Source organism: Lissotriton vulgaris, chromosome 9 (genome assembly GCF_964263255.1).
Source record: "Lissotriton vulgaris chromosome 9, aLisVul1.2, whole genome shotgun sequence".
NCBI classification, from domain to species: Eukaryota; Metazoa; Chordata; class Amphibia; order Caudata; family Salamandridae; genus Lissotriton; species Lissotriton vulgaris.
This window is the reverse complement of record NC_141697.1, coordinates 976,031,030-976,047,361: the sequence shown is the minus strand read 5'-3', so window position 1 is coordinate 976,047,361 and position 16,332 is coordinate 976,031,030. Positions and strand designations below refer to the sequence as shown.

Genomic DNA, 16,332 nt, shown 5'->3' with positions numbered 1-16,332 from the left:
ACCGGCATCGCCCCCGACTCGGCCATTTGAAGCACAACACTGTCCACTACATTCGTCCCGGAGCTCATCTCCATACTTTCATCGGAGGCGGAGATCTCGCCGAGTGAAGTTGGGCCGGCGAGGTCCCTGGTTGCTGCCGGACGCGGAGGCCGGCTGTGGGACTCCACGAGAGGTCGGTGCTTGACACGCGGCTCTAGGCCCCGCCTGCCCGGGAGCTCGCGGTCCCGGTGCAAACCCCGTTTGGCCCTTGGATTGCTGCCTGACCGCTGGTCCCCCGCGGCGGGCGGTTGCGGGGTGTGCCCGCCACGGACGGTAGACCTGCAGAAAACCCCCGAGAAGCTGTGTGACCTGGCGGAGCTGAGGCCCACTACTGACGGCCGCCGAGGACTACCGCCTCGATCCCTGTGCATGGTGAGTGGCGCTCCTCCCGCAGATCCTACCTCCCGCTACCACCCTGCGCCTACCACCTGCTGCGGCTGGAGCGGACCGCGGGGCACCGCGTCGCCTCGGTGCTGATTTGCTCGGGCCCCGGTGCCCACTGGCCCGCCTGATCGTTTCCGGGTGCCTGCGGGGGCCCCTGGACGCCTGCAGCTTCACTGCTGCGCGGACCTCCACTGCTCCTGTTTGCCTGTCCGGCCTGCCAGACGCCTGTGCCGCGACCTCCGGCTCTCCTCTGCGGAGCTGCAGGCCGCATGCTCTACCCCGCATCCTGACCTGGCATCGGGCCTGCCTCCCCGGGGAACCCTCGTGCTGTTGCGGCCCTACCTGCATTCGCTGGTGCTGCCGCCCCATCGTAGCCGTGAGACGGACAGCCTTGGCCTCCGGCCTGACCCCTCCTGCTTGCCACCACTGGGGCCACGCGCGCCACACTGCCCTCCTGTACCGCGGCTGGACACTCCTGCTCACAGGTGTTTGGAGCGGATTTCTCCACACACTTCGTCCTGCCTACTTGACTGGTCCCGACTGGCGTTGTGCTGGTGCGGCTTGGACGGGGGGCGGCACCGATCTAGGGGGCCAGGATGGTCCGTCCTGAGAATCGCCAAACGAAGATCAGCTTCGACGGCGCCAAGAAATCCACGAAGGCCGTCCCTGCTGACCCTGGCTCCGGCGCCGCTTCCACCTCCACTCTTTCCTCTCCGGCCAAGGAACTTGATTCACATCAGCTGTTTCAGGAGATGCGACAGGGGTTTGCCACCGTGTTGGAGAAGGTGGATGGTGTAACCGCTAGACTTGACGCTCTAGCTCACAAGGTGGATCGGCATGAGGAACGACTCGCGGCCACGGAGCAACGCATTTCCGATGCAGACGATGTTGCCTCCACTCATACCACTCAGTTAGCCAGCATGGACAATCTTCTCAGGATTATAGCAGCAAAGAACGAAGATTTGGAAGCCCGCAGCCGACGCAACAACATCCGCGTCACGGGCATCCCGGAGTCCACCAACACGGGCAGGATGGAGCTCTACGTCGAGAAGATCCTCAAGGGGTCCATAGGCGAGGATGCTTTCTCTCCACAGTTCATTATTGAGCGAGCACATCGGTCTTTGGCGCCTGTCCCTAAGCCTGGCCTACCACCCAGGCCTATCATCGCTAAACTGTTAAACTACAGTGATCGCGATGTGGCGCTGAGAGCTGCTCGCACTCAACGATCCCTCCAATACGATGGTGTAACTTTTTCTATCTATCCGGATTTCACCCCTATGGTGCAGGAGGAACGGCGTAAATTTCTCCCTGTGAAGAAGAAGTTACGTGAAGCGCAACTGGACTATGCACTACTCTACCCAGCGAAACTACGGATCACGCATCAGGGGAAGCAACGTTTCTTCACGAACCCCCAAAAAGCCGAAGACTACTTGAAATCACTCCGTAGGGCCAGGGGAGGCGACCGTGCTGCTGCTGCTGACTTAAGGGATGATGATCCTTCTGCTGCGGAGGACGAACACGGACCATGAACGTCTATTTGAAGTGAACCTTTGCCTACCTAGCGCGAGCACGTTGCCTCTTCATCCTGTGTGCTCCGAGGTGGCTGCCTCTTCAACGGGACTTGGCAATGTCTGGACACTTCTGTGGTAATGTATACCAGGATCCGCTTGCCTAGCCCTGGCCTCCACCGAGGGCGGTGCAGTTTTGGAGGGCAACGGCGGGTACAGCGGTTGTGCGCCCTTGATGTCGCCACCCCATCGGGTGTACCCCACGATGACTGTTGATATGTTAGACTTTGATGTTGGGGGAGGGGGCGGGGGGAGGCGACTAAGGTGGGACTGGATGGCTGCAGGCAAGTTAGGGGCGCTGTAGTTGATTCGTTGGGATGGGGGGAGGCCTACACACCGAAAACTGTTTTGGACTGTGTCACTTCATGTTGCTCACATGGACTCGAATTCTTTGAGAATGGCTGCTCTGCTTTGCTGGAGAAACAATTTTACATTATACCACACTAAATGGCGGTCTTAGGATCTGTAGCACAGCTACACTGCATGTCGTGGAATGTCCGTGGGCTCAAAAATGCTAGGAAATGTCGTGATGTTATCGCATACCTCACCAGACATAATGTACATGTCGCCATGCTCCAAGAAACACACCTGTCGCCACAAGGACGGTCCACCTTTGCATGTAAATGGGCTGCCACCCGCACTTTCTCATCCTATTCCACGTATGCCAGGGGGTGGCCATCCTACTCCGGGGCGCTGTCCCGTTTCACAAATGCGGGGAACTGATAGATGGGGGGGGGGGTCGTTACGCTTTACTCTGGGGGAGAATGGGCCATGACACTGTCACCTTTGTAAATTGCTATACCCCTAATGTGGACACGCCCGCTTTTTTCACCACTCTTTGGGGTAAAATCCTCGACGTGGGCTCCCGCCATATCATCTGGGGTGGGGACTTCAATCTGGCGTTGGTGCCCAGCATGGACAGGGCGGATGGGGCTGCCCACTGCAAACCTAAGGCAAGAGAGGCCCTCGAGGGCATTATGACTGAGGGGGCCCTGGTAGATATATGGCGGTCCCTGCAACCGGTCAGACAGGAGGGAACTCACTTCACCCCACAGACTGGCACCTGGGCTCGACTAGACTACTTCCTTGTCACCCCCGGAATAATACCTTGAGTCTCGACAGTCACACATCTACTGAGGACGTACTCTGACCATAGCCCAGTCCTGATGTATACTAGACTCCCTGGGTGGGATTGCCCTAGACCTCCTTGGCGCCTACAACCGGCGGCTCTGTTGGATGCCCTGTTCTGTTCTGAGCTGGGGGAGGAAATCGCGGACTTCTTTCCGAGGAACAAGGGGTCGGTCGATTCGGTGGAGCATATTTGGGAGGCCTTTAAGGTAACTGTCAGGGGATTTTGTATAGCTAAAAGTTTTGGGGTCCTCCGGGACATACAAGCCACTATCCGTAAACTGCACGGGGAACTGCGAGCATTAGAGAATCGTATGGTCGAAGGGGATGACCCTGCATTACATGCGGAATTCAGGGTCAAATTGACCAAATATGAAGAGGAGGCTGACAGGGAAGCGAGATTCAAGGGGAAACACTGGCAGGCTCGGAGATATTGTGAAGGAGACCGCCCGGGTAAAGCACTGGCGGTCTTGACTCGAGTCCCCCGTGATCGCAACACCATACTGGAGCTCACTGACAACCAGGGACGCACGATTAGGGACTCGGAAGCACTGCTTGCCACTTTCACCTCACATTACCACAATCTGTACACCACCAATGCTTCAGTGGAGATGCCCTACGCTGACTATCTGAGCGATGTGGCACTCTGTTGGCTTAGTGACGGCGACAGGGCTTTCCTGGCGGCTCCGTTTGAACTGGACGAAATCCGTGAAGCCATCATGTCCCTTAAAAATGGTAAGGCGCCCGGGCTGGATGGTTTACCGGCCGAATTCTATAAAACATATATCGACATTATGGCCCCAGTCCTTCGTGAAGTATATGAGGAATCCCTCGCTGATGGCATTCTCCCAGGCTCCATGTGTGAAGTAGTCATCACCTCCCTTCTTAAACCTGGTAAAGACCCCTGTTCCTGTGGATCTTACCGCCCGCTTTCCCTCCTGAATTGCGATTTGAAGATATTAGCCAAGGTCCTAGCTACTAGGCTGTCCTTGCTCATGACTAGGATTGTATTGCCAGACCAGTCGGGGTTTGTTCCCAGTCACTCCACTTCTCATAACCTGCGCACCTTATTTTCGCTTCTCCGCACGCTTCATCCTGATCTCCCAGTCGCTGCTGTCTTTTTGGATGCTTCCAAAGCCTTCGATTCGGTCGAATGGCCCTACTTGTTTTCAGTACTATCGAATATGGGCTGCCCGAAGCGTTTTCTCTCCTGGATACAGCTCCTCTACACACGACCGACGGCGAGAGTTCTCGTCAATGGCCGTCTTTCTCACTCGATAGACATCACGAGGGGCACGCGTCAGGGCTGTCCTCTGTCCCCCCTCCTTTTCGCGATCGCAGTTGAGCCTCTTGCATGTCGGCTCCGTCAGCTGCATCGGGAGTGTGCCGTACAGTACCTACAGCGCCAAATAGATGTTTCCCTCTACGCAGACGACGTCACCCTTTATGTTAAATATCCTCATCTTCATCTTAATCCTTTACTGAGAGAGTTTGTAGCTTTTGGGGGCATGTCGGGGATCCACATTAACTGGTCCAAATCCCAGCTCTTTCCTCTCACTCACTCAGTGGTTGACTTTCCCCTCGACTACCCTCTCGAATGGTGCCGTTCGGACCTTCGCTACTTAGGCATACAGATTTCGCGGGATCGGGAAGAGACCCTTCGCTCCAATTACGGAGTAGCTATCACGTCCCTCGCTGCCACAATCGACCGTTGGATCACGCTGCCACTTTCCATGGCTGTTAGGGCATCCCTCATCAAGATGGATGTGTTGCCCCGTTTCCTATACCTTTTTCTCAACATCCCGTATTACCCGGGCGCTTTCCTCTTCAAGACCCTGAGATCGGAGCTTTGTAGCCTGTTCTGGGAGGGCAAGGCCCCGGACTGTGAAATGGTCTACACTGATACTACCTTACGAGGCCGGAGGATTTGATGTCCCTGACCTTGAAGACTACTACCTTTGCGCGCAGGCCCACTATGCTTTTCATTGGATGGTTCCCACGCCCTTCATGCCGCAACTTGCGGTGGAGGACTGGATCGTGCATCCCATACCGCTCAATGGCTTACTTCATTGTCCGGAGTCGATGATTCAGACTACGAACACGTCGGTCTCCTGCACCCTGGACGCTTGGCGCCACCTGGCCGGGAGACTCTCCTGCTCTTTCCCTTACTCTCCTCTTCTCCCCCTGACATTTCACCCCTCGCTCGCGCTATTGCAGGAGCGCGGCTTCCAGCTGTTCTGCGATCAGTTACATATTGTCACCTGGGGTGATCTCTTTGCTAATAAAGTTTTCAAATCCATGGAAATCTTCTTTGCCACTCATGTCCGTTCCCCACTCGACATATTTTACTACCTTCGCCTCCGACAGGGGATGAAGGATATCCTCCCAGATTATCCCCTTGAGCCAGAACTCCTGAGCCCTCTACACTTTCTGCTTGGCTCGCAGGACGGGGCACACTTGGTCTCTGGCCTATATCGCCGACTTCGGTCAGACATTAACCCCCTTGAGACAGGTGCTAGAGCGGCCTGGAATGCGGATTTACTTTCCGTTCTCACTGATGAGCAGTGGCAATACTGCTGCACGCTCACTGCCAGGATATCAGCTAGCAGCAGGCTTAAGATGATCCACTACAGGTTCCTCCAACGGCTATATTATACTCCAGTCAAAAAACTCAGGTTCCACCTTGCCGATACCGACGAATGCGAACGCTGTCGAGCTGATCATGCCGGCTTCCTGCACCTCGCTTGGGAGTGCCCGGCCGTGCGGGCGTACTGGCAGCAGGTGACGGAGGCCCTCACCGCGATGACCAAGATTACCGTAGAAGCGGACCCACTTATCACTCTGCTGGGGCACATGCCGCACTTCCCGAAATCCAGCAGGAAATTTATTGACACTGCTTTGCTCCTGGCTAAACGACGTGTGGCATGTCGTTGGGGCCGTGGCAGGGCGCCAAAGTTTAAGGACTGGCTCTCGGATATGACTCACTGTCAGGTCCAACACGTCACTTATTCAGAACTTCTACCTCTTCCAAGCAGGCCCAAAGACATTTGGGAACCACTGGTTTCCTACCTGTTGAGTCAGGATGACGACGACACGACCTCGAACTGACAGCTAGGGGATGACCAGCTGAGCTAGATACCCGGGCGACTAGGAGACCTGCGTTCCTAGTGCTTACATATCCTGCATCTTCGATCAACCATATGTCCCCCTCTTGCCACATGGCTTATGCCGATACGACACCTAGGGTGAATAGCTGATTTTCCACATCCCAATACACGCCACATTCCCACCTTTTCCTCACGACTACCACTTCATTAGGACATGACACACGACCCTTGCCTTATTAATGTATATGGCCTACGGATGTCACAACCATCACCGCATACTCGCGTTGTGCCCTGTGCATGATGCTCCATGAGCAACTATATTGAATTGTTCATTTGTTTTTCTCTTTACTCGGACATGTGTAAGGCCTCCTTTTTCTTTTTCTCTTCTTTCCTTCTTTTTTTCTCTCTGGTTAACTGTTCCGGGTTGATAAGAATTGGGAAGAAAACAATGAAAAATCTGTTGTACTGCTGTAAATCCTGAGTTATACATGCCTCTCCTCCCCCTCACCCCTTCCCTTTACCCTCCCCCATCTCCCTCCTCTTCTCTCTCTCTCTCTCCCCCCCCCTATCCACTTCTTTTCCTCTCCCCCTCTTTCCAACCGTCCTCTCCCCCCCTCTTATTTATAGCATGGTTTATCGCCACCGGGCCTCCGGGATGCCGGTATCGAGGCTGTGTCTACCACTATCAATTGTTCTCCCGTGCTACTGTGGCTCTGTCGCTGCCAGCCTCCGGGTTGTGGGCATATACAGCAGTGTAACTCCCTAACTATGCAATAAAGCAGTTTTGTGTTCCTGATAGCTTACAGACAAGCACTTGTAGGGTCCTGCCCCCACTGCTCAAGGTAATATAGTGCCTTTGAGGTGCTGTAATTTTGTAAAGTAGTAATTATGCGTAGACGTTTTGGAACACTGGTCTAAAATGCTATCTTTATGCGAATTACAATTAGAATAACATTTAATCATAGAGATTGTTATAAATAAAGTAAGAGGAGTACTGTGCTCTCGTATAAAAGAAAAAATAAATTTAAAAATAGGAAAATATATACATCTGAACGATCAGCGAGGATCAGGAACGGCGGATAGGAAAATAATCCACCTCCCTGTTCCAACCCATTACAATCCATGCTGCGGAGGACAAGGATTAACTTAACATATGAGAGATTCATTTGAAAAATACAAATATAGGCGAACAAATGTTTCTAAACCCATAAAATGAAATCAGGTTGCTTTGTATCTTACCTTGCTGTCAACGATTCTGTCAAGCCATTTAAACTGATTGATAATGAGTCTGGGCAAGTTAATTCCATCACTGCCAACACTACAGAAGTTACAAATCAATAAAGAGTATTAATGGAATTTAGTTTAGACAGTGGAACAAATGTCAAGCTCAATCAACAGACAATTGACAGTGCGAACTAATTTCAAAATTGCTGGTTACAGATAACATTTTATTATTAAGTGGTTGTCATATTTTCTTGAGCCCAATGATTGGGCTTGGAGGTCATAGGCTAAGTTTACTTTCTTCTACTCCACCTGCCCGGACCTTAAACAGTACGGTACTCTGCAGTCAATCTAACAACCCCTATTTCACCAAGCGCACATAAGTTTCAGTTAATAAGACCAAGCAGCGCTTTTCCCATTGACGTACTGTAAAACGCACTGCACTATGCCAATCTGCTGTCAGGGCTTGTGGGAAGGTAAACATCCATTCATTAAATCCAGATAACTACTGTATTGACTCTTTGTGAGACATCTGCATCGAAGGGCTATTAGTACGAACTGAAAGGGACATCACCATGGGAACCTGTACTGCCAACACTGTTCAAGTTTTCATAAGGATTCTCTTCATGGGTAAGGACACCCCGTCAAATACAACCTCATAGATCAGCCTTCAGCAGTAAATGCCTGACATACTATTACATAAACTCATTCTAGAACACAGAGAACATAATAAATATAACTTATGTTTATAGCATTGGGATTCCAACAAACATCCTATCAAAACAACCCATCTCAACCCATTCCCACCTAAATGAGTGTATTTACAAATCCTTCCTAATCCCAAGTAAGGTTATCTTTATTCTCACTGAGATAGAAGGAAACATTATAAAAACTTTTAATTAACCCAATTATATTCTCTTCAAAAGTGTTCTAAAGCCATTTGATGATTTTTCTGGGGTATCCCCACCAGCTTCATTGCGCAGCTCAACTTCACCCACCTTGCCATTCTCCCATTTTCAATACCACCACATTTCTACTTGCTACCTGAATTTGTGAACGTTTTGAATAGCTCTAAAGACCCTCCCCACATGCCTGGGCAACTTTACCCGCACCCATTCTCCTACCATCCACAGAAGCTAGAACACTTCATGATTCTTTTTACACCATGGGTTCAATATCTTAAAAACACCTGCTTCTGCTGACAGCGCGAGAGCCTCCAAGACATTGAGAAGAGGTTGGAGACTGGCCCAAATTTTAAAATTCGGGTCTCTCAAACTACACACATATTTCATCCCCAAACACAGACACCAAAACCACCCTATTCAGCTATTCTAAGGACGATCTCCTCACTTACACCATTCATCACTAATCTTACAAAATATGTATCATGTTCCTCTTTTAACGAGTGAGCAAAGGAAAGGGCATTGTAAACAGTCAGGGTTAAGGAAAGGGCATTGTAAACAGTCAGGGTTGTTCATTTCTTAACGAATATGTTCTGTTCAAACGAGTCTAGCCATCTCTAACTATTCTCAAACACTTGGGGAAATGTGCTAGCACATCCATCATGACTAGCATCACTGGTTCACTAGTATTCAGCTCTTACTTAATACCCAAGTCTCTTAGATGATGTCAACCTACCAATTACATCTCACCATTTCACTTTAAAAACCTTCAGCACTGAGCTCTAGTATTAATACAATTTACATCATAGTCATTCTCTTTTAAACATGTCTTCCCTCAATAATATAGAGAGAGACCTCAACCTATCAAGTACTATCACATTATTGTAGTTAAATAGCATATCGAAGTCAGACATAATAAACTCGTCTTCATTAATCATACCTAATTTACAAACTTATAAAACAAACATTACCCGATCTGAATCCATGCTCACATTCTGCACTTTGCCCTCCCAACACACTCAGGCATAAAGCCCTTTGTTTTTACCTACATTTGCACTATAAAGACATTCTTAGCACATAACTGGTAGCAACATGGTCTCCTAAAGCACCAGACTTTATCCATATCTTTCAGCACTACATTCTTCACAGCTTGCTTTAATGGTTTACAGCATTTGTTTCCTTCTCTTCATAACCTCTGACTGATAATTTGGCAGATCTCACTTTCATTTCACCAGCAACAGCACTATTTCATTGCAGGTACAGCCTTTCATCGTCCCCCTGTGTTATGGCTCCTACGTCCATAAAGTCCAGATTCTCTTGAAGTAATTCCTCTTGTACATTTTGGTTTCTAGTACACATCAATATTTGAGCTTAAATCAGTAAATCAGCGAGAGCGCCAAGCTAACATGACAAAGCCATGTTTCTCAATATTTCTACATAGTTCTTACCCATCTGATTACCCTTGCAATCTTGCATAAAATATATGCCTGTCGAATTGATGTTTATCCTTGGTCCGAATTGCTCCATTCACATCCTTACAGACATGTCATACACATCACTGTTATACCCAGCACCATCTCCAATATTTCATTTTGTAAAAAACTCATGTATATTGCATGTCTCTATATCTAGGTTGTGTAATAGCACATTCTATTTAGGTAATGGAGAAAATTGTTACCCGTCAACTGTTATTAACCTCTTTGATGCTGAAGCTATTCCACACACATTGCTAAAAGTGCTAAACCTTTTTTTTTTTATATTAGGGGTAGTGCGCACCCAAGCCTTCGTAAGGTTTGTCCACAACCCATGTACAACTGGTTTCGGTGGCCTGTTTTGGCAAAATTAAAAACATCAGAAAAGGTATAAATTTTCTGCCAGCCTCAACCCGCAAAACCGTGGTCCATGCTTTAATCACCTCCCACCTCGATTACGCTAACGGCCTGTACATGGTCTGTGGAGTCCCGCTTCGACACAGCATCTCTCCTTACCTCAGACTACTCCACTGGCTTCCGATAGCCAAACGGATTGAAGTTAAGGCCCCAACGTTTGCCTTTCGAGCATATTAAGGGAGGGGGCCTATCTACCTGAAGAGGAGACTCCGCCCATATCAACAAGACAGACCCTCAAGGTCCAACCACAAATGCTCTCCTTCCATACCGTGCTTTGCAAAAGCAAAAATGGGCAGTTCGAACATACGAGGGGGGGGGGGCAACAAATGTCGGAAAAACCTCCCTCCGCATCTACGTATGATGCAGTCCGAACAGGAATTCAGAAAGGCCTTGAAAACCTGGCTTTTCAGTCAGAATGACTAGTATTGCGCTTTCCTCTGCCTTGTTCACTCTCTGCTATAGCGCCGGGACAACCCATCTGGGGTAACTGCATGCTCTACAAATGCCTTTTATTATTATTATTACATGCGCACTCCATGTTGCTTGTTGTCATTCTGCAGCCAACCGGTCATCAGCAGTGGCCACCACAATTCCCTTGTTTTGAGAACAGGAACAACAATAGCATAATGTAGCCTGGGTGCCAAAAGAACTATTCATAAGCTACACTTCAATATGCCCCAACCCTGCCTTAGAGAAGGCCAAGACCTGGATGGAATACACACTTGATAGCTCAAAGAATAATCCTAGTGTGTGGCCCCCTTCAGGACTCAGATCTGTTCCAACAGACATGGGGCACTTGACCTGGAAGCACACGTTATCTATATTTTATGGTACCCACTGACAAAACATAACATGTTAGTGGTGCATGCCAATGAGTAAGGCAATGCATGTACAAGCGGATATCCAGCTGTACTGGGAGACGTGTTTTCCTTATAATGGCCATTTACAATCTTAAATGTCCTCCTCAATGCCTACCTCACCTCCCTATTTGGGACCCAGGCCACAACAGTCCCACCTTTAATGAGAAGCCTACTGCCCAAGCTCTCCCTCCCGGGCAAAACCACCCACCTGGTAAGGAACCTGCACTGTTGATGGGCACTGATGTGCAAGAAAGCAAAGAAAATGCATTGAACAATAGGACTACAGCAAATAGTATTGCAAATTGTATTAATAGTAAATAATAACATTACTATTGTAGCAAACTTAGTATACAAAAACCCATATGATAAAAGACCAACATAAATAGAATAAAAACGAATGACAAAAAAATGTGCCAAAAGAAAAGCAGCAAGTGCAGAATATATATGAACATCGAAAGACTTGACTTGTCCAAAACAGTTCCGGTCAATGCGAAAGAATGTGTATTACTTATCAGTTAAATGGTAATTAAATAGCAGAAATTAAATTTGGTTAGCTCTAAAATGGGAGGCAGCTGGTGAAGAAAAGAAGATATATTTATAAATACAAAATGATCCAACGAGGCTTACAAAGTAAAACATGCTGCTCTACATTACTATTATCAATATTTCGAAATATTTGAAGCCTAGGAGAGTCTTGAAGGGTTCATTTCGTCCATGATGGAGTTCCCAGTGAACTGAATTTCAGCATAGCACAGGGATTTATGAGAAATTAGGATTCTGCTGCCCAAACACATGTCGCACCACTGAAGAATGTTGTAAATTTATATATGTGAGATGTGAGGGCTGGAAAGAAATTTCAATTTGAGGGGGTGGGCATGTCAGGATGGGTTTCAGCAGGTCTGACTCTGCTTTTCCCCCATACGACTTTGCTAGTTTGAGACTCAAAATCAGTTATCTTAAAACAGGTGGTTTACATGTGACTGGGGTAAATGTATGACATTGTTCTGCATTCTGTTCATCAATTGTTCTCTTTACAATGTGACAGCAACATTTTGACAGTACACCTATCTATATATAAGTTATTATTATTGTATATAAAATGGTGTGTGTGTGTGAGAGAGAGAGAGAGAGAGAGAGAGAGAGAGAGAGAGAGAGAGAGAGAGAGAGAGAGAGAGAGAGAGAGAGAGAGAGAGAGAGAGAGAGAGAGAGAGAGAGAGAGAGAAAAAATAATTTGGGGCCAGGCTCATCAGTCTATCTGAACCCACCCCATAGCACAAACAGCAGCCGCTTCCCGAACTTATGCCACCTGGTCTCTCATTTAAACCTCTACCCACATGTTCATAATCTGAAGGCCGCTGTCCACAGCCACTTAGCCAGGAAATGTAAACACAAAAGTATGTAGAATTTCCAAAAAATCAACTCTGACTTACCTGTCATACAAAAATTCTGGAATCCTTTCAAACAGTGTATTTATGATGGCAACCTAAATAGAATAAACAATAGGTTAAATTGCGAGATAAACAAAAAAAATGAATTGTCCTTTACCTAAACAGCATGAATACAACATTAATACAGCACATACATTCTTAAATATTATAGCAGTGTTAAATGTCCATCACTTACAGGTCACAGCTGGTCTACAGTATTTATCTCAACTGATTTCTAATAGATCGGAGGCTTTATCAAAGCAGGTGATTGGAAGCAAGAAGACTTCTAGACAAACATTTCAGACTAATGCCAAGAAGATTTTCAAATCATGGTACACTTCAGTCTCTCATTAATTTCCAGGTCTTAAACACTCTCTGGCAGAAAGTGTGCCTTAACATTCCATGAAACTACCCCATCAGAATTTTGACCATTGAACCACCATGGTTTTTGGATCGATCCGACTTTGTTCATCTAGAGGAGGATCAATGCTTACCCAGTATGGTTTTTCCTGAAGGCAATGTCCGGTCAGCTCCTGATAGATATGCTCATAATACGTCACTTTTCTTCTGTGGGCACCTGGTCCACAAACACAAGAACTAAACCAACTCCAGTTTCCTCAAGTCACACTAACGCATTGTTATTGCTATTGCACTAATAAATGCACATGCATCAGCAAATAACAATTAAGGGTATGTATCAGAACTCCGTTCCCGATGGCCTGGGAAGGCAAGCAAGTAAGATATGATGTTCTCATTCTAGCATTTGCAAATGACTATAGGTTGCAGCTAAAGTGCAAAGAGCAACTGTTCAACACAATATAAACAATGTACCAGCAAGATGATGTTAAACGAATAATGGCTGCCTATCCGTTTCCTATACCTAAGAACTGAACTGTTAAGGAAATTTCTATTAAAATGATAGTTGTGGAGCTGCACTGCTAATGTTAGGTTCAATCAGGTTTATCTCAGATAAATAATAATTGTTGATTTTGGAGGTGCTCAATAAGGAGGCGTCGAGGGCCCTACGACGTCTAATTGATTGTTAGATACGTGAGACCAGAGAACCTCTGGTATCATCCCCAGTTGGCACACTCAATGTTGGCATTTCCTTAGTGAAAAGAAATCTGCTTCCATTCAATGTTCATTTTGCTTCATTTATTTCATGAATTTGATAATGGTTTATACCAATGCGTTTCACATTACTTCATAGTTAGTTGTCAATTTACATAATCAGGCAATATCATTGCGTGTCCAATGCATTTCGGGCATTTAGAAGCATGCCCTTCATCAGGGAATGACACTAAAAATAATAATGTAAATGAACGTTAATAAAAGCAAATCATGTGCATATAGTCATATTCAAAAAAACGGTTACATAAGCATATCGATTGGCATAACATTCAGCATATGTCAAAAAAACGGTATCATAAACATTAGTTTATCGATTAGCATAACAATCAATGTGCTGCATGCATCTATAAACTTCGCTCTCAAAGAACATTCCTGCTTATGGGCTTTATTTAAGGTTCGGGAGTTGACACTTCTATAATATCAATATATCACCCAAACCTTTACCCAGGCCTCCAATCATTAAATCTGTCCGACAGATAGATTGAGGGATGGCTTTTATTCTACAAGATTTTATTAAATTTGTCGAAATAAAAAGGGAGAACGCACATTCATTAATAACCAATGCTGAGAAAAACTACTTTTAACAATTATGAACGACTTTTGGCAATATATCCCACTGTAGGCACTATACTCTCACTACTGGGCATGATCCAGGCAAAGCAGGAGCACGAGCACAACAGCACCAGATACCCTCTGTACGGTGCGGATTCATATCCGACCCCATGTAAGAACTCCAAGACTAGAACAGAAAAGTGGCAGCGTACATCGGGAAACGTAGTTTGAGGAATGACAACTTTTATGTATTTCCAACTTCAATATTGATTGTCTACTCGTCCTCATCCCTCTCTGTACTCCGGCCACCAGGCAGTGATTCCTGTGTTATTTATGACCCACTTTCATCCACTGATGTACCCTACCAATTATCTTGTTCACACTGCTCATTTCGGACACATATTGTCAACTCCAAAATCAAGGCCCTGACCATTCCGCCCCCTCCCATTACCACTTTTCACTTAGCACTTATCAATGCCCGTTCCATGTGCAAACACAGGCAAGAAATTGCTGACCTAATAACAGATGCCCACCTGGACGTCTTGTTTATCACAGAAACCTGGACGGACGGTGCCTCGGACCCCGACTTGGTTATAGCAGTCCCTAGTGGGTTCACCATACATAGACAGGACAGAGTAGGCCAGCGGGGAGGTGGGGTAGCAATTATTGTCAGAGATAATCTCCCAATTAGGACCACACCGATACCATCCACATGTTGCGAAGCCCTGCGGTTTAGTATTAAGCTCACACCCCTCTTCAATTTTAAAGGCGTACTGGTATACCGCCCACCTGGAGCACGTGCCCCCTTTTTACTCAGCCTTGGGTCTATATTACAATCTATAGCTCTTGAAGATCACTTTGCTGTGTTAGGCGACTTTAATTTCCATCTTCAATCAAGTAGTGACACAGACACTGCATGCCTCTTAGCGGACATGGAAACACTAGGTCTGTATCAACGTATTTCGGTCCCTACCCATGACGCAGGTCACACTCTTGACGGCATTTTTACTAATATTGAGTCGCTACATATTGCAGATGTTAGTCCCCTGGCATGGACCGATCACCACGCCATTTTAAGTTATTTAGCTATTCCCGACGCCCCTAAGAGGAGGGCCGTTAACAATAGCCCCGAACAGGTGAGAGCATGGAAGGACATAAAGGTGGGGACATTGAACACATTTCTGGCGAGAACATCGCCTTTGTTGTCAGATTACCCTACTGTCGCCATAAATCAGTTCAATACCTGGCTTAATCAGGCCACACTTGAGCTAGCGCCCGTAAAATCTATCTCCCAGAATCGAGCCTCCCCTAGTGCTCCCTGGTTTTCGGATGAACTCAAAAAACAGAAACAATTAAATAAACAAAGAGAAAGACTTTGGGGGAAGCGCTACGACCCAGAAAGCAAATCGTTATACAAAGATTCACTTGCCCGATACAAACAGATGATCGCAGAGGCGAAAAGAGCCTATTATAGCGCACAAATTGAGACCGCCAAAAACTCGTGCAAAGAGTTATTCGACTTTACTAAACGTTTGTCGGGTGGCACGCACGACCTTACACCACCTCCCTCACAATACCTTTGCGACGCCTTATCCGATTTTTTCTTCAAAAAAGTTAATGACATCTATCAGGCTTTTTCTTTAAACACGGACTCTACCCCACTACCCCTGTCATCCACCTTATGGGATAACTCACTGACCCGCTTTGTCGATCTTACCGCGGATCAGACAAGAACTATTATTTCAAGGATCAAATCAGGTTCAGCACTAGACCCGTGTCCGCTTAAAGTTCTTATGCCAGTGATGGACACGTTGATACCGGTTATTACCCATGTTTGCAATACTGTGTTTAGCTCCGGAATTTTTCCGGCCTCCCTGAAACATACGTTGGTCAAACCCCTTTTAAAGAAAGTGAATTTGAATAAAGATGACTTGAAAAACTATCGTCCGATAGCCAGCCTCCCTTTCCTAGCTAAGGTAATAGAAAAAGCCATGAATCAGCAACTGTCGGAATTTGTGGAGCAGCACCAGTTGCTCGACAACACCCAGTTCGGATTCCGCAAATGTCATGGCACGGAAACTGCTCTCTTAAAGGCTGCGGATGACATCAGAGCCATACGAGACC

The 16,332-nt window shown here is 47.0% G+C and overlaps 1 protein-coding gene across 1 annotated transcript in view; it reads right to left on the bottom strand.

Moving 5' to 3' along the window:
* FANCD2 (FA complementation group D2) overlaps positions 1 to 16,332 on the bottom strand; it is a 1,101,131-nt gene that overhangs the window by 986,042 nt on the left and 98,757 nt on the right. The window contains exons 7-8 of the mRNA XM_086938826.1: positions 12,529 to 12,581; positions 7,466 to 7,544 (exon numbers count right to left, since the gene is read on the bottom strand). Of these exons, the coding sequence (XP_086794952.1) occupies positions 7,466 to 7,544; positions 12,529 to 12,581 (132 nt within the window). The remainder of the gene's footprint in view (positions 1 to 7,465; positions 7,545 to 12,528; positions 12,582 to 16,332) is intronic.